We start from the raw sequence: 18,741 nt of genomic DNA, 5'->3' as shown, positions 1-18,741 counted from the left end.
AGTCATAGCAATTTTCTACACTTACTGGCAACTTATCATAGTCCATCAATCTTTTCCTCAGATATTTACAATGTAACACTAAAAAATGAGTAAGGCTGGCCAAGAAAATTATAAAAATATCACTCGCAAATAAAATATTGTCCTATGGATCACAATGTAAAGTGTGGTAGGCATTAGAAAGAGGGAGTATTTATAACATCAATTAATCATAGGTGTCCAGAACACATCCTCTATTCAACTGGGCAATCACAGATTATAATTTCTGTATTTTTACAGGGAGACTATTCCATAAGTGCATACTTTATAGCAGCAATCAGTACAGACACCTCCATAAAAGTTACAGAATTATACACGATTGATGAAAGATGCTGAAGACCTTAGTTCTATTCAACATGCAACAAGAATATGCGTAGGGCAAGCCTTCTCTTACAGAACTAGCTAACCAGAAGCTGAAATTCATCATGACCGTTTTGAACCCTCCTTGCTTTCCCCAAGACACCTGCAACATGATGCTAGACAGCACAGCACTATGGGACCACGCTACTGTGAACCCATAAATAGCAAGGCACCTTAGCAAGGTGTTGAAATCCACCACAAGAAAAGCAACAATTACTGCGGCTTAGATTTTCCCTTGCACTAAAACAGAAGACTTGATGTAGAAGGAACACAATGACAGATGCTGGTCAACCCATTCCCACCACAGACCCCATGCTCTCAGCAGAAAGCACCACCTTCTACTTCAATTGCCACATCATTTCCACTGTTAAAAACAGGGCAGGATCACCATCATACAAAAGCATAAAAGAAAGCAGGAACATACGATGGACATAGATATTGCTTCTTTTTCCCTTTTCCTTTCTTTGAAGACTTCTCTTTGGAATAGACTTCTTCAACCCATAAGGAGAATGAGATGAAACATAAAATTGCTAGTAAGAACTTCATCTTGAAGGTGATGCTTCAGAGAAATCTTCAGTCTGTGGTAAAAGAAAGCAGTTTATGTTAGTAGGGCTGGATATGGCAAAAGGAAATATATACCTGCAAAAGTAAACAAATATTTCATGGGTGTTGGGTTTTTTGTTGTCCTTCGTCAGTCGTTGGAGAGAGAATCTGTTCACATGTATCCCTGACATGAAACTGACTTAGGCAATTCCCAGAGAGTCAAGTAGCTTCCCAAAGTTGAAACTGACAGTAAGGAATAGATTTAAATGCAGATCTGCTTCAGTGTGTTTAAGAAATGTGATGTCTTTCAAAGACTGCCTAACTGAAAATATTCCAAGAAGCTTGGAAAAGGGTTCCACACCAGAAGTGTATCAACTGCATTAAATACAATGTCAACCAGTCATGTAGCAAGGCGAGGAACTGCAAGCTCTCTGTGACCTTGCACAGATAAAATAGCAATCATTTCAACGCTGACTATGACAGGAGGTTATAAATACAATTTTATGTACAGAATTTAAACACAATAATTTTGTATGAAGCATTTCCACTGCAGAGCCAGCACTGACAGGGCCTTGCAAAGATGACTAAACACAACCGGCAGTACTATGCTTTATTCCATCGTGCTCAGCGTAATATTTAAACTTCTCTGGGGCAAAAGCCCGTACCCCAAAGGCCAGGAGATGAGTCTGTGTTCGGCCAGTGGCAGCCCCACCTGCCCCTGGCCACACCACTGCGGCACCCAAGGCATTTTCTATTTGTTTGCCATTCCACGTATAATTCCCATACATTTCCTTGGGCCAACAGAAATCTCGCAGATGCCTCAGAACCTGCTGCATTTTCCACTTTTATTTATTAGGATTTTTCCCCGCACTGTTTCCAAAGAGCTGTGCCTCTCCCTGTTTTCCCTCACCTCCGGGAGGTACCGGGATGCTTCGGCTGCCCCTTCCCCGGGAGCCGCGGCACCGCCATCCCCCCGGCCCGGCCGGGAAAGGTCGCGGGTCTGCCCCTGCCGCCACCGGCCCCTGTCCTGGCCTCCCGGCCAGAGGCCTCCCACGGCCCCGCACCGGGGAGGGAGCGGCCTCCCCTCCGCGCTGCCGGCTCTCCGCGGGGAGCGGGAGGACGAGACGAGCGGGGCTCCCCTGGCGGCCCCGGCAGCACCCCCGCCCGGGCCGTGCCCCAGCGCCGCCCGCCGCCGCCCCACGGCGCTGGCCGAGGTGCTGACGGGCTCGGCCGTGCCGCCCGGCGGAACGGGGCCCTGGGGCCGGACCCTCGATCCCCGCCCGCCCCACCGGGGAGCGGGCCCCGCCCGCACATGCGGCCCTGCCGCCGCCCGCGCCCCGCGCTCACCGCCGGACGCTGCGATCCCCCCTCGCTCAGCGGCGGCGGCGGCGGCCCGGGAGCGGGCGGGCCATGCCGCGGCCCGGCCGCAGCGACAGCGCGGCTCCTCCGGCGGCGGAGCGAGCCCCTACCTCCGGCGGTGCCTCCGCGGCCAGTGAGCATGTGCGGCGCCGCGGCGCTCCCCAGCGAGCACGTCCCGGAGCCCGCCCACACTCGGGCACTGCGCGCCGGGAGGGGCAGCGGGGCCGCCAGCCCGGACCCCCGGCCCTGCCGCCGCTGGACACGGGGCACCGGCGGCACGGTGGGAGGTGGGGAAGTGGATGACGAGACGAAGCGTCCTCTGGTCTCTGGCAGGAGGAAAATGCGTTCGATAGTGGTGTTGGGAGATACCTAACAGGGTTGGCGGGAACAAGAGAATATTACCGAAGGGGGACTGAGTAGGATGAGAGGAAGAGGGAGTGCAGGCTTGCACAGATTAGTGGAATGGTGGATCAATGGGCCGAGGCCAATTGTATCAGGTTCAACAAGGCCAAGTGCAGCATCGTGCCCTTGCAGGGCTACGGGCTGGGGGAGAGTGACTGCAAAGCTGCCCAAAGGACTCTGGGGCTGCTGATCAACAGCAGCTGAACACAAGCCAGCGTGTGCCCAGGAGGCCAAGAAGGCCGGTGGCATCCTGGCCTGGATCAGCAATGGTGTGGTCAGCAGGACCAGGGCAGGGTTTGTCCCTCTGTACTCGGCACTGGTGAGGCCGCACCTCAAATCCTGTGTTCAGTTTTGGGCCCCTCACTACGGGAAGGACATTGATGTGCTGTAGAGAGTCCAGAGAACTCTGGACCAAAGACCAGACTATGATGGAGGGTCTGGATAGTAAGTCCTATGGAGAGCAGCTGAGAGCTGGGCATGTTTAACCTGGAGAAAAGAAGGCTCAGACAAGACTTTTCTGGTCTCGACAGCTGAAAAGAAATTGTATAAGGTGAGGATAGATTATTTTTCCAGCAGTCCCTTACCAGGCCTGGGGAAGGGGCAGGAGGCAGCCCAGGACACCAGGATGGGCAGGGAGAACTTGCCAGCCCACCTTGCACTCTGCACAGCCTTATCTTGGTTACAGTGCAGATGCATCAACCAGGTCTAGGCTGATGTAGGGCCATAGACTCAGCTCCCTGGGATGAGGACCAGCTCCTTTGCTCTTTTATTGTCCCACAAGCAGCTAGAGAGATGACTCTAGCGTTGCTGGTGCTCTCCTGTTTAGATATAGCCATAAAGGTGGAAGTCATTCCTGTCTGGTCTCTGGATGCAGGTGACAGTAGGATATGGCTGAGTTGCCATGTGCTCCAACTTGGCATGTCACATTGTGAGCCTGTGTGAGAACCTTCACACAACACACATGGAAAACTAGCAAGGAAAGAACAAGATATGTTGCCATCAGCTTGTAGTGAGGACTACCTTGTTTAAGTGTGATTTTTAAAATTTCAGGATGGTTGAACTCAGACATTTGTATGCACACTTTGTGCATGCAGCAGCACTTCTCCATCACCATGGGCATTTTCCTACTAGAAGCTTGCCCTCCCTTCCAACTTGCTTGGGCTACCCCAGACACCCTTTACCCTGGGATGTGGCCATGGTCTGATGCTTTTCAGGGTGGTAGGAAGAAAGGCCAGGAAGTGCATGTGCCACAGAGGCAGATGAGGGGAAAGATGACAGCTGCATCCCCAGGGAACTGGCCTTGGAAGCCAATGTCCTTATCTCACATCCAGGGTTCCCAGGAAAGACAAAGGGTTCTCCCAATGGCAGCAACTTCTTGCTGCTCTTGGAAAGGAAGAAAACCAAGCTGGCCTTGCTGCAGGGAGCAGTTCTTCTTTGCTTATTCCCTCTTCTCATGTTCCTGAGCTGTCACAGAGGCGCAAAGAAGCAGCTGGTTTTGAGCTGTTTCTAATGAACTCCCTGCCCACAAATGCTGAGGTTTGGTTCCAGCTGTATGGAGACAAAGACAGCAGTACCAGGAGGATTGGAATGGGCACACCACCTAATTATTTTTTTTGGCTGCTGAGTATGGGAAGGTTAGACTCTGGACTCCTATGATGTTGCTGTATGTGCTGCTGTGCCCACATTAGAGTGCCTGTAAGTTCCAGCACAGCTCAACTCACAGGCAAGGTCTTTGTTTTCTAGGTACAAACCCACCAAATAAAATAGCAGGAACCTGAAAGTCTCAGCAATTGCCACAGTTCATCCTCTCCTCTGGAAGTGTTACCTCTCCAAAACAAAAATTTCCCCAAGGGATAGATAAGGCTCTATGGCTCTATGCCACAGTTGCCAGTAAACTTTCTTCCATGACTTTGTTCAAAGACATTTCCTTTTACCTGGGAAGAAGCATTTTTCTATTGCAGCTTCTTTGAAGCAGTGCGTGTTGTAACACCTGATGCTGGGGCAAGGCAGGGACCAGCCTTGGGCAGCAGCCCCTGGGGTCCCTGCCAGCTCCCCAGCCTCTGCCGGCCCATGGCACCCACCAACTCACACCCCAAGGGAACCTCCTCTCCTCCATCTCAGTTTTGCTGTCCTTTTCCACATGGATAGGGGCCATGTGCTGGGCTTGACACCACTTCCAGGCCATAACTCACCTGCAACTGGGGAGTGCCTAGAGGACAGGAGCAATTGCTTTGGCAGCTTCCCTGTGCCCGCCACAACATTAGGCACATGAAGGAGATTGGCAGCTCCATCCTGGTTCTGCTTTCAGCTGGGATGGCAATTTCCAATCTTTCACCCTTCACAACCTCCATCTCCTCAGCCAGGCAGGCTGCAGTTAAGCCACATGCCTGGGCTGGCTCTGGGACAGAGCTGCCCATGCAGAACTGAGACACCACAGGTCCCCACACCAGCTCCCAGTTCCATATCCATGCCTCACCCACACACCTGAAGAGGGGAACATGGCAGAAGAAGCAGATGGCAGTGGAGAAGGCTGATGATTAAATTCAGAACTCTTTTCTGTTAGAAAACTCCAACTTCTTCCTCCAACTACAGCAAGCCTGGCTGGCCTGGGGCTTGCCCCCATGCAGTGGGACACACAGGAGAAGCTGGCATGTCCCAGAAGGTGCAGAGCCCCCAGCCCTGCTGGCAGGGAAGATCCCATGACCTGTTCTGTGGCAGTTAATACCCCAAAGTCATAAAAACCCCTCAGTTCACGACATTCCATGTGAGCTTCAGCAAAGGAATCACTCCTCCAGCAATCAACCACAGCACATGCTGGGCTGCACAACTGGTTGTTTTCTAATACCAAGAAACCACATTTTAAAAAAAGAAACAACAGTACGTGTTGCAGCCCAGACCAGAACAGTTCCTATTTCAACCCAACCTGACCAAGTCCAACAGGGGCTGTTCATCCTGAGAGAGGCTCTCCCATGAAGAAAGGGGAATGAAAAGCAGGCCAGCCCCAAACTTCCATAGGCATATTTCCTGGCAGAGGACTGCATGGAGAAAATAAATTTTAAAAAGAAAAAGGAGAGAATTATTTTCTCTATTCTCCTTGAGGAAGTTTCACGCAAGTGTTTTCCACTTTTGGCAACAATCAGAGTTAGGTATTTTGGCTGGATACCCTCCACTTGCCTCAGCAGGGGCACCAGCTTTTTGTCCTGACTTGCTGAGAGCCTGATCTGCCTCTGCCAACTGCCCTGGCCTGGCTGCCCTTGCCCCACCATGGCCCCTATCCATTGCCAGCCAGACATGGTGGCACCATGGAGCAGGTCCTGGAGCCTCCATCCCACTGCTAAGGGCAATCTCTTCCCTTCCATCCCTTCCCAGCCCACAGGCTGCTTTTCAGAAGCTTGGAAAGCCTGACCCACAGGGTGCTCATCCTTCTGACTTGCCCTGCCAGACTTCAACTGCCCCCAGGCACATGGATTCTTTCTTAATTGCTGCCTGCATTTCCTTATAATTTCTTTTACTCCCCATTGCTGGGGACACAGAGCTGCTTCCATTTATCTCCAGAAACATTTAATTTCCCTTTTCACTTGCTCCTTCCCTTCTTGCGGCTTCTGTTCATTTGCCTTTTCATCAGATCTCTACCCAAACTGGCACTACATCACTTCTCATGACCCAGATGTTTGACTGCTATTTCAGTTCTTCTTAAGTTACATTCCTCCTAATGCTGTCATCTTAGAGCACTTGCTGCAGACTCAGGAAAACTAAGACTGGGGCAAATCTAACTCAGAAAGGAGTGAGAAAGAAGGCTTGCTTTGGGCAGCAGGATCCATCTCAATCCATCAGGTACAGGCATTGGCAAGAGCTTCCTGACCAGGGCAATGCAGTGAAGATTCTGTAAGAAAAGGCCTCTTCTTCTGCCTCTCACCCTATAAAAGCAGCCCAAGGCCACAGGCAACTGCTTTTCTGCCTGGCAGCACCTTCTTGGCAGTCCAGCAGGGACAGAATAATCACTCCATCCCCTCACTGCACACTTGAAAGAGGAAGCCAGAGCTGTCATGCGTGCAAGGCTCTGGAGAACAGCCTGCACACCTTTCAGATGTCCTATTGCAGAGCCAGCTGAGCTGGCAATGCCCAGACAGGAAGAAATGGAGAAAACAGCCTCATGAGAAAGCCTTATACACCCAAGCCAGTTGATCCTGGGTAATGGTCCAGCTTCTGCTGATTGGTTTTGGTCATGTCAATTTGTATTTCAGAGATCCTATTGAAAATAAGTGAACAAAACGCACGTTTTACTGGTAAATTAATGTATACGGGAAGGCACATGTCTGTCTAATATTCATTGTATTTCAGAGTGCAGTGGTAGACTTAACTATCTCCTCTGCTTGCAATTGCTGCCTTGTCAAGGGTTGGGAACATCTAACCATGTTAAATTGTCTAATTCAGGAATAATTCCCATAAATTCCTGATCTTAGGCAATATTCACTAGAAAATTCTTGTGTAAACGAAATGCAAAATATAATAAGAGATTTCCTAGGGATCAGCTCAGAGACACTAGTTGATTCTTTAGTTTGCAGTAGTAGAACGTGGACATCTGAAGGTCCAGCTCTGCTGTTCGATCCCACAAAACATACTTTGCAGCTGTAGATGATAGAATTTCTTTGGGTTTATTGCTCTTTTTTAGTGTCATTAAGGTATTGAAAGTATTGAATTTTGCGATAACAGTCCTGTGTGTTCTGTAAAGGCTCCTTAATTAAAATCAGATCAAGCTATTGTTCCTGCAGAAGGAAGAAAAGTAAGAGAGCAAGCAGACTGGCCTGAGTGATCACTAGAAATCAGAAAAACCACCTAGGAAAAAGTGATTACAAGTTCCTTAGCCACAAACCTATGTAATTCATAAAGAATCTACTTTGCTAGAGGATGAATTATGACTGAAAAACAAACTTCTAATGCCAAATAGCTGACCAAATTTTACTAAAGCCTTTACCAAGCCTTTTTCAGGAAAACAAATACAATTTTTTTAAAATTTCTACTAACACAAGGACCCATACCATGGTTTTCAGACTAATTCAGTTAAAAATCCAGGCAGACAGAGGATCCAAATCAGATGAAAATCATATTTCATTAGTTTCAATGCTCACCAAAGTTGTTTTTCTTATAAATTGAGTTAATTCAATTCATACAATCGAAAAACACAGTTTTAGAAAGGATTTAATATTCTCCAAACTTTATAATTATAAATGGTTCATTTTAATCACATGTCACATCTTGATGGCTAGGGTGAGCATCCAGAAGACTTAGAGATTTACAGAGCACCTAAGAAAGACTGATTTTCAAAGGATGATGAAAGCTCTTTCTTTTTCTGTCCTTCTCTACTATTGTAATAAGGTATACATCCTCTGGTCTTTGTAGGAAATACAGACATAATGCATATCTGGTATACAAGATTTCTCCCATCTGGCACAAATGACCAGAACTGTGGAAGTGACCTGATTTTATTTCTTTGAAATGAAGACTAATGATTTTCCTTTCATTTTGAAATACAGAAATTTGAAGTAGCAAACCCATCAGCAAAAAAAATAGTAAACAGATGAACCATCAGATGAAGAAAATTATAGTCTGTCCTCCTTAATGTTCCTGTTCCCCCATCTCTCTCTGCTTTACAGATACTTAGTATGACAGATGATCCTTACAGGGTCGATGTGGCAGATCTGACTGGAAAATTCAGAATATTATGCCTTGGTGGATGCTCTAAAATTAAGACTTTTGAGAGACCTGCACACACAATGAAGTGTCTCATTTATTAGAATTAAATGAGAAAATTATTAGAACCCTGTGCCCCTTAAAACCTGTGTATATATGTATTTCTATATATGTTAGGCTTTATGTACCTGATAAAGAGCTTGTCAAAAAAGCAATTGCATACATTGATCATAACAGACATGACCATATTCATAATATGAATATAGAAGCGTATTCATTAGTACGAATACTACATATGAATATTATGAATACAGGAAGAAGCCATGTCTAATTGATGTCATGGATTTATAGAAAATCGAGATCATACAAGATGCTGAAAACGTGTTCCTTGCAGCCTTATGTATTTTATTGCTTACATTTACTATGTAGCTATGCCTTTGCTGACAGATCTCCGTGTGCAAACCACTGTCAAGCTGTTTGTATGACTTTGTGATTTTTTGGCCCATGCAGTGGTGCACACACCACTCACCCAGCCCCTGCCACCCTACAATCCTGGGATTCCTAGGCCTTGAGAAGATGCACTTGGAGCTTGTCAGGAGCACTGTCTGCTCCCAGCAACTACAACAATCTAATGACCACCGGGACTTCAGCAAACAGCCTTGGAAACTCATTTTTCTGACTGAGCAACAGCCCAAAGTGAAATAATATTTTCATTATGAAATTTTCAAAGAAATTTTCTGACCTGAATCGTGGCCAGGATGGAAGATTGCTATGACTAAAGCCACCTCTCTTGTGGTTCTAAAAACAGCAGCCCAAAGTGAGACCCTCTGAGCTCTCCCAGACCACAGCATGGGACATCTCCCTATGCCTGGGACATCTCTCAGAGCCAGTGAACTCTCGAGTTTGCTCTGCTCAGAGGATCTCTGAATGATAATGATCTTTCTGGGCTGATACCCCAGCTCCTTAAGGCTCAACCCTGTGCCTGTTGAGAAGAAGTAAAGGCATCTGAAGTGAGCACTTTGCTGAACTCAAGAGTAATTTTTCACAGGTACATTTTACAGACTCTCTATGTCTGTGTGAGCAAGTGTGAATATGCTATAGCAAATTAGTAGGAATGTTACTCTCCCAGATTTTTAAGTACTTTAGGTTTGAAAGTTAAGTTAGGCCTGTAAGTGAATTACTGTTGTGCTATAGCAAATTCTATATGAATCCTCTGCTTAGCTGTCGATCCTAAGTTATGGGCTAAGTGCTACTAAATTTAAGTATTTTTAAGTTTAATGGCTGTTGAGCTTTCAGGCATAAATGTTGGTGAAGGCAGGCTCAGTTTAGCACAAGGGTCTACTCTGAACCTTGTGACTCAACAGTAGGGTCTTCTGCATTCTTCTTTACCCTTACCCTTTCCTATCCTTTTCCTTCCCAACCTCCTCCCCTAAACTTTATTGTTTAAACACTTGAAACTCTTGTTGCACATTACAACAGTCACAATGTTTGACATTATAACAGTTACAATGTTAATACCTTAAAAAAAGAATTTTGAATACAGCCATATACTTACAATAGTGTTTAAAAAACCCAACTAAACATATCTTGAAAATTACAGAGACTCATTTTCTTCCTGTAAGATAATATTTTAGAAAATTGAGAAATACTGTCACACCAGTTTTGTGAGAAAAACAATTATAATTAAATCAAAATATACCCATTTGTCTGCATCCATATTTAACTCATATGCTCTCATTTAACCCCTAAATCTCAATAAAATGGTGTAATTAATTGACTGAATGCATTTAGTGCCATTTTGGATTCTTTTCTGGATTATACTGTCATTGAGGAATTGAGATACAAGTCAGTGGTGGAAAGGAGTAGCCTGTCAGCTTCAAAGTTCTTAAAGGCAGTGTTTGTTCATGCATAAATGGTAGATGTAAATGACTTGTGAAGAGTTAATGCATGATTAGTAATTGTTATCAGCAAGCTACAGGCATGAACTGAATGTCTCATGAATAACCGTGCCACAGCTATATCTATACAAATCAATAAAGAATATTGCTTAACCTTGAAAAGAAACAGGAAGACAGTGATTGTTGAAATGTCATTTAGTAACATCATACTTTCTGCCATATAGACTCTTTCTAAAGGCACTTATTGCATGCAAAGTGAATTAGTACAGAATTAAGTACCTGTCTTTATTTCCTCTACTTACATAATAAAAAGAAGAGACAGATGCCTTGTTGGACAAGTCAAGGCAATTCCATCTAATAAGAGTTTTAAGCATGATTCAGTATTCCTCCTGGCTGACTATTTTGGAAAGGTATCTAGATGTTCCTGAGGACAAAAGTGAGGACAGCATGCAACATCACATTCAAATTTCCTTTTTGCCATCACAGCACGTGTATTATACCTAAATCACACTGCTGATGTGCTTTACTGTAGTAGTTGCTCTTTACTTAAATTCTTCTTGATTTGCACTCAGTCTGAACAGCTGTCAGCTACCTGCTAGACATATGGTGCCCAAGGCCTACAGGGAAAATTTCTTACAACCCACAAGATGCTCAGTTGCAGTCTTTGGAACACTTTTAGCACACTGGCGTGGTGTTATAATAAATTGTGCCTGTCCCAGGCTCCAATTCCAAACTGGACCTGAGCCCCAAGATTTTTACCTAAAGAAAACAGATCCCTTCGGCCTTTAAGAGAGCTATTTCAGCAGAATCTTACTTTAAGGTCTTAGTTTAGTTCTTAGTCTAAAAAAATTATATTCTTTATATTTGTGCAAATATATATATATCAGTCTGAACTTCAAAATCTGTCTCTTCATTCAAATTTAGCAATTCAGAAAAGGGACACCATCATAATAATTGAGAGAAAGTCTGGGTTTTCACACCACTGTGAATGATCCATGCATGTTAAAGGATCTGCCTTAGGAGATCCCAAAAGAAATTGTTAAATTTACCCTGAAATTAAAGCCCAGCTACTTTTTTTTTTTTTTTTTTTTTTTTCCAGAAAACCAGAAGAACTAGCAATGCCTGAATGCTGATTGTTTGGGTAAGGAGTGAAATGAGGACTCTGAAATGCAGTAGAATCATGACCTATACAGCAGTGGAAGTCTTGGAGAATGAATAAACTCAAAAAGAAGAACAACTGCCTGAGGCACCATCACAGGTATGTGACACTATTTAAGATATTTTTCAAGAATAGGAGTGTTGTACAAAATTAGGGGTTGGGACGATAACTGTTGTATGAACCCTCTTGACTGAGCATACTTCTCAGAGGCTTGAATACAATTAACCATACAAGAAAGGCCATGTCCTTTTAGTTTGAAAAACACACTTCAGAGTAATAATAATTATATACTTGGTGCCTAGTTATTACACTACATGGTTTCTCAGAAATTATAACAGCAACTAATAATTTACAAAGTAGAAACCTCCAAAAATATGCTACCCAGAAATCCCTGTAGAAAGCCCATTTGTCCTAAAATGACAGCTTGTTATGGAAACAAGTATTTTACACATTATCCCTGATATGTGCAGGATAAATTACATCCCTTAAAGCAACATTAAAAATAAATCTAGCACTGAAACTTCAAGAAACTGTGGTGAAAGTTCTTGTGCTGCTATTTTTTTTATAGCATCTAGCTGTAAACATAGGTGCTAGAGAATGGGTGGTCATTCAATATTAAAGAATGTACTGACCTCTAAATGCATCCTTAGTATAATATTCTCTTGTCTAAGACATCATCCTTCCTGTCTTGAACTAGGAGAGACTTATCCATGCTAATGGATCTGATATCAGTGTTGCTGGAGAGAACAATTTTTATGCTAGAAAAAAATACATTTTCATTTTCAAATTACATCCGATTGTTATGTTTCTGCCTTCATAAAGGTTCACTTTAATATCAACTCAGGCCAGTCAGCAGAGCCATTACCTTTTTGTAATTATTCACATCCTTCTGTGTGTGTTGAAATGCTTTTTTTGATTAAAGGTCTGTATTTTGTGTTAGCACTTTTCTTGAACATAGCTAAAATCATAGATCTTGCAGTGATTTTAAATGCTAAACTCAATGGAAATATTCAATTTTGAACACTTACAAGATTAGGACTGGGGTTTGTCTGCCCAGATTGATCTATTTTGTTGAAGTATCAGTCAGTTATTCTGTATGCAGTATGAATTCAGTAGTGTTCATATGGAGACCATGCAGTCATTAAATATTTGATGAAGATTATCAAATGACTTCATAAAAGCAGCCATGCTACTTCAGACCACTGGACCCCATAAAACAACATTTTGTCTGCACCAGTGGCCACAGGCAGAGTATGAACAGGACCAGCAGACGTTACTTTTTACCCACATATCTTTCCAAACTCCAACCATTTTCTCAGGGGATTTCTTAATACCATTTTGCAAGTACACAGACCTTAGTAAATTAGAGCAAGGGGCACTGCTGCCCTGCCGCTACAAGTTAGGCAAAGAAGAATATGGGAAAGCTTGGGTGCACAGAGGAACTGTCAGACTGCAGATAAATAGTCTGAGACTGGCTGCTGCAACTGTCCAGTCCAGCATTATGGCTCTGCTCCAAGAAATAAATTCCCATAGGGCAGAAAAACTGGATAAATAAGAGCTAGAAACACCAGAGTCTTTATGACATTGTTTGCTTCTCATTCGCAGTACATGTGTGTAAGTATTTGCCCGTTTTTCTATTTTTTCCCCATTTTTCTTGTTTCATAACCCAGACCCAACTCAGATTCACAACCAGAAGTGGTTTTCAATATTCATTCTGATCCTTGGTCTCCTGTGGTCTGACCATAAATTTTGTGAAGAAAGATCTTAGGTTAGCATCTGGATCCAAACATATAGACTTCCAGTGAAGACAGACCAGGCAGTAACTATTCTGCTTTCCAGTCCAGTGACTAGGAGAATGTGACTCTGAATCTGCCCTGAGCACATCTTAGAGAGGAGCCTTCAGAAGCTGTTTTCCCTTTTATTAGAGTCCCTTGCTGCTGGAAGTGCAGCTGATCAGCAAAAGGCCACAGAGTCTGCTGAGACCACACTAACAAAGGACCTGGTCAATCTCTTTATTACTGGCATGTGAACCAAAAGCTGAGACCAAGTCATGGTATCATGTACCATAATGAACCAGTAAAGATGTCAGCAGACTGGACTGTGACTTTAGGGACAGCTGCTGTAGTCGCTATATACAGCTGGTAGCAGCAAGGATAGCAGAAGTGTATCTCTAATGGGTTTTGCAACATTTATAAGTCCCATCAACATTCTCTAATATCCAGGGAGCCTCTTTTCTTTCATCAAGATCCTCACAGTCAGTGACAATCTGGAGGCTCTTAATTATTGACATTATTTACTGGTTACTTAATGGCCTAGATGCTGAGGGTGATGTTTTCTGGTGGAAAAGTGATAGTATAAATAAAATGTATCCAAGGCAGATGGTTTCAAAATCACAAGAGGAATAAATATGATCAATGTTGCAGTTGCACTCCTCAGCTATGAAACTCGGGAAAAGATAGATTGCAAGAGACACTTTGCTGCTGCTCAGCCTCCTTCTGAATGTTTTGCCATGCTGCAGTGACATGTGGCAGTATGGTGTGATGCAAACACAGCAGCTTGCTGTCCAGAGCAGTTTCCAGCCTTTCCATCTACAGATCTCAGGCACATATCCCAAGCTGTCTGACCTCAGATTGCTTGGACCTAGTCTACCACACAAGCTGTCCTTGCTTTACTCTCTGTTTCAGTCACTATATTCCCCTCTCATTTCCTATTATGGAGTTTCCCAGTCCAGCCTCTCAGCACTCTAATCTAATCTTAATGACTACTGTCAGCCTATCCAATCCCACTCTCTGAGTCTTGCTTGAGGGCCTGAACACTAACATAGAGCATGTGGGAGATATCAGGGCTCTCTCACCCATTGCCAGCATGGGGGACTCAGTTCCAAACTGCCTGGGTGGGCTCATCAGTGAAGCCTTGATTGGAATTAAGGACCTCTAGATAAAACAGTTTTAGACAACTGGCATAAAGGAGATGAGTTACACTGCTTAAGTTAGATGTTTAGGCTGGCAGTCACAAGCTAGGAAGGTCTCCAGTTGAATGACGACCAAACAGCACTGGGCATTAGAACCCTGCCTAGGGGAGAGGGAACAAACTGTGGTGTTCTGCTGAGGTAGGACCTGATGATAAGGACATTGGATTAGCACTTATAAGGTTTGAACTAGACCACATCTCCTCGGGTTTTTTTATGCTGAGATACACAACACAGCCCAGCCTTACTAGAGCCAAATGCTTTCACTCCTGCTTTATTCACTTCCAGTGCAGGCTAGGGCACTGCCCGGGAATGGTTGCCATGGTGTGTTTTGACAAGCCCATATTGCATCCTTCTTAGCACCTCATCTTTTAGGTGTATACAATTTGATGAAACAAATATGGCATGCCCTTTTCCTTTCTAGAATTTCACATTCTTCTTTTGCTCTCTTCTCACGATGGTTGAATAGAATTGAACCAGCACCCGGTTTGCAGGTCCAGCAATGTCTTGTTTCCTGTCTTTAAATATGTGGTTAACTTCAAAAATACTACAAATCTGATTAATACCAATTCTCTGGATTTTCAGATCTGTAGTCACTCCAAAAATGAAGTGACTTCCTTTTTCCTCCTTTTATTAAGTTTACTTCAACTACTGGATCCTTTGCATAAAATGGATATAAGGCTACTTAACAATGCATAACTCCGCTGTTTATTTTATTAAATATTTCAAAATTAACTGAACAGTTCCCTTTAATAAGTAACTTGGCTTGGAGTTTTGCAGAGATACAGATCACAGCATAACATGAAAATCTTGAGACGCTCACTGTGATTTACTGAGAGTGAAAAAGTAATATAATATAACTGATATCCTTGTATGCAACACATTATCACTATCTCTGAAAAGCTCTAGTGAACTTTTTGAACAAACCAAACAATAAAAGAGACCTGACAACTTGTTCAAAAGTATGGACAGCCCTTGCTCAGACACAGTTAATAAAAAAATTCCCTTTTGGTATATGTGAACCAGGATTTTGTGTTCTAGTTATGGAATATCTTTGTTGGTGTAGATGAAAGGATTTTAAAATTGTTTTTCTTGTCTTTTAAAACAACTTTGTTGCCAGTCAGATATTTACAGCACAAGTTCAGAGTAACAGTTTTGTTATTTAAGTGATGGAAAATAAACAAATGCAAACATTAACGTGTAAGGAAATATAACCAAAACATTTTATTAGCTTAGCCAGTAAAAAAAGGCCACAAAAAAATCTTAATTTAGAAAATTTATCTTTTTCTGTAAAACTAGCCACTGATGTTTACTGATGATTCAATCCAAATATGAGTTGCATGTGCAATTTGATTGATGAAACAGCCAAGCATGGCCCACAGCTTGGCCTGCTCCGACCAAATGGCAATTGTGTGGAAGGAGATCCAGCCATCCAAAGCAGACCCAACTCTGTCCACCCAGGGATCTCCCATCCAGATCTGCTGGGAGACAGTGTTGCTGGCCACTGATGTTTAGCAAGGGATGATCCCCAGCTCTGAGAGCACTGCTTTCTTCCTCTGTCAAAGGGGAAAGCCACACAAAGCTAAGCTGTTTGACTTTGCCTTGGGACAGAGTTGCAATCCTCATATATCCCAGCAGTGATTTCAGCTCAGAAGTGGGGTCAGATTTTGTCATTTCCTGAATGAACTCAAACTCTGCCTGGGATCTGATTTAGACAGTAAAGAAAAAAGGAAAAAAAACCCAAAAAAACCAAACCAACAAAAGAGTAATTATGGAGTGCAGGGTGAGGGAGAGGGGAGCAAATAAAAGGAAAAAAGTAAAAGGAGAAAAAAGGAAAAATGAAAACAAAGGGGAAAGGGAAAAAAAAAATCATTCTTCCTAGATAAGAACCTGGAATATAAATGGAGACCGTATACATGACTTTTTCCCTTGACTTGATAACTAAGGCTATCCACATCAGTGGGAAGAGAGGTTCCCTAAACCTGTTTGTTTGTTTGTTTTCTGAGATGAGTTAGCAGTGAAGTTCCTATTAGCATTTTCTTTGCTAAAATCTCCTCAGGACTTCCATGAGACTCACCTTGTTTTCACTGCCTTTGTGAGCATTAAGTCTTCAAAACTATTCTTGTCTGTGTGTCATGAGAACATTGTGTTGCTGGAGAAAAATAAAAATTAAAATCTTACCTTCCCCATAATACATCTGTCCTTAGATTCTTGCTCTCCTTAAGAAACTCAGGCATTTCCTTGATTCTGACAAAGTACAGATCTCCATTCATGGGCATGAACTAGGCTGTGATTTGGGCTTCTCTGTTAGGCTGCTGCAAATTGGAGACATTTTTTAGACATGTGGCTCCTGTCTGGTGGCTGAAGTGAAAATCCTATTTTAAAGGACACAAAGGTGTTGCACTGACATTACTAAGTGGTGCAGATGTCTTGTATTTCTGTATGGTCTTAGGACTGGGTATTTGTTTTTAAGAAAAATTGTATTTCTGCAAACATTTGACCATAGGCATGCACTGCACAGGCATGAGGAGGTAATGTTACAAGTGAGGTGAGCCAAGGGCACTCTGATAAGTGGCTTCAGCCTTGGTTCTGCCAGGGGAGAAACCATTTCCCAGCACAGCAGTCACACACTCTGGCACATCCTGCAAGACTCCAGTTGTAAGTGCAAGGCATATTCAACCCCTCTGGTACTCAAAATAAAAAATGTGCAGCTATTCTTCCCCCAGAGCAAAACAGTCATTTCGAGTTAACTTCACATTAGCCATTTAGTGTCAGTATACCAGCTCTTTATCTGTTTCTCCCAAGACTGTGGGATACAAGTAACCTATTAGCTTCCAGCCAGCATGGATTTATGAAAGGCAGGTCTTGCTCGACCAGCCTGATCTCCTTCTCTGGCAAAGTGGTAGATGAAAGAAAGGCCCTGAATGTTGTTTACCTGGAATTCAGTAAAGCTTTAGATGTTTCCCACAGCATTCTCCTGGAGAATCTGTCTGTTTACAGCTTGGATGGGTGCAGTGTTCTCTGGGTAAAAACTGGCTGGGGGGCCAGGTCCAGAGAGTGGTGGTGAATGGAGTTCCATCCACCTGGCAGCTGTCACCAGTGGTGCTCTCCAGGGCCCAGTGCTGGGACCAGCCCTGTGTAATGTCCTTATTGATGATCTGGACAAGGAGATTGAGAGCACCCTCAGTCAGTTCACAGGTGACACCATGTTGGGTGGGAGTGTTCATCTGCTGGCAGGTTGGAAGGATATGCAGAGGGATATGGGCAAGCTGGATCATGGGCCAAGGCCAATTTTATGAGAATCAACAAGGCCAAGTTCTGGCTTCTGAGTCACAACCACTCTGTGCAGGGCTATAGACTGGGAGCAGAGTGGCTGGAGAGCTGGCCAGTGGAAAAGGACTCTGGCCAGTGGAAAAGGACACTGGCCAAGAAGGCCAAAGGCATCCTGGCTTCGATCAGCAGTAGTGTGGCCAGCAGGACCAGGGCAGTGACTGTTCCCATGGACAGTGGTGAGGCCACATTTTAAGTCCTGTGCCCAGTTTTGGGCTGCTCACTACAGGAAGGATTTGGAGGTGCTGGAGCAGATCCAGAGAAGGGCAATTGAGCTGATGAAGGGTCTGGAGCACAAGTCTTATGAGGAGCAACTGAGGGAGCCACGGATGTTTAGCCCAGAAGAGAGGAAGTTCGGGGGTGACCTGATCAGCCTCTTCAACCACCTGAAGGAGGCTGTAGCCAGGTGATGGTTGGTCTCTTCTCTCAAATAACAAGCAACAGGACAAGAAGAAACAGTCTCAGGTTGTGCCAGGGGAGGTTTAGATTGGAAATTAGGAAATTTTCTTCATAGGAAGGGTTGTGAAACTGCCCAGGGAATGGTTCCCCTGAGGGTATTGAAAAGATGCATGGATATTCAGCAGTGAACTTGGGAGTGCTGAGTTAATGGCTGGATTCAATACCCTCAGAGATCCTTCCCAGCCTAAATGGCTCTGAAGTGTGCCACAGCTAATGGTTTTCTCTTTAAAGTTACTGCAGCCACACTGAATGATATGTTGGGAAGATAGTCTATGAATATTTGTCTTCTTGATAGATAATCAGGAGACATATTAATGTCCTCCAGCAGTGTTTCTCAGTAAGAACAACCTAGCTGTGCACAGGCACTAGCCTAATTTTGAATTAAATTTCAAAAATTTTGTTTGGAATTCATATTAAAGTGAAAATACATTCCTTTGGTCGACACATGATTACATTCTTTCTGTTTTACACAGAAACTGTCACTATCCTTGACATCAAACTCATTTTTCTTAATGGACTCAATCCACTGTCAGCAA

General features: G+C 43.9%; 1 protein-coding gene across 2 annotated transcripts in view; it reads right to left on the bottom strand.

Annotated features, from left to right (window-relative positions):
- Positions 1-2,439, bottom strand: part of GLRB (glycine receptor beta) — a 48,974-nt gene extending 46,535 nt beyond the window's left edge. The window contains exons 1-2 of one of the 2 annotated variants that reach the window (XM_059470727.1): positions 2,409-2,439; positions 821-974 (exon numbers count right to left, since the gene is read on the bottom strand). In XM_059470727.1, the coding sequence (XP_059326710.1) occupies positions 821-942 (122 nt within the window). In that variant the 5' untranslated portion in view covers positions 943-974; positions 2,409-2,439. Of the gene's footprint in view, positions 1-820; positions 975-2,286 lie in introns of both variants that reach the window. The other variant, XM_059470726.1, reaches the window with a different exon arrangement.
- Between the last annotated feature and the right edge of the window lie 16,302 nt (positions 2,440-18,741).

The sequence above is a fragment of the Ammospiza nelsoni genome, chromosome 4, assembly GCF_027579445.1.
Source record: "Ammospiza nelsoni isolate bAmmNel1 chromosome 4, bAmmNel1.pri, whole genome shotgun sequence".
Classification (NCBI taxonomy): Eukaryota; Metazoa; Chordata; class Aves; order Passeriformes; family Passerellidae; genus Ammospiza; species Ammospiza nelsoni.
Note: the sequence above shows the minus strand (reverse complement) of the source record. Positions and strands in the feature narration are given on the sequence as shown.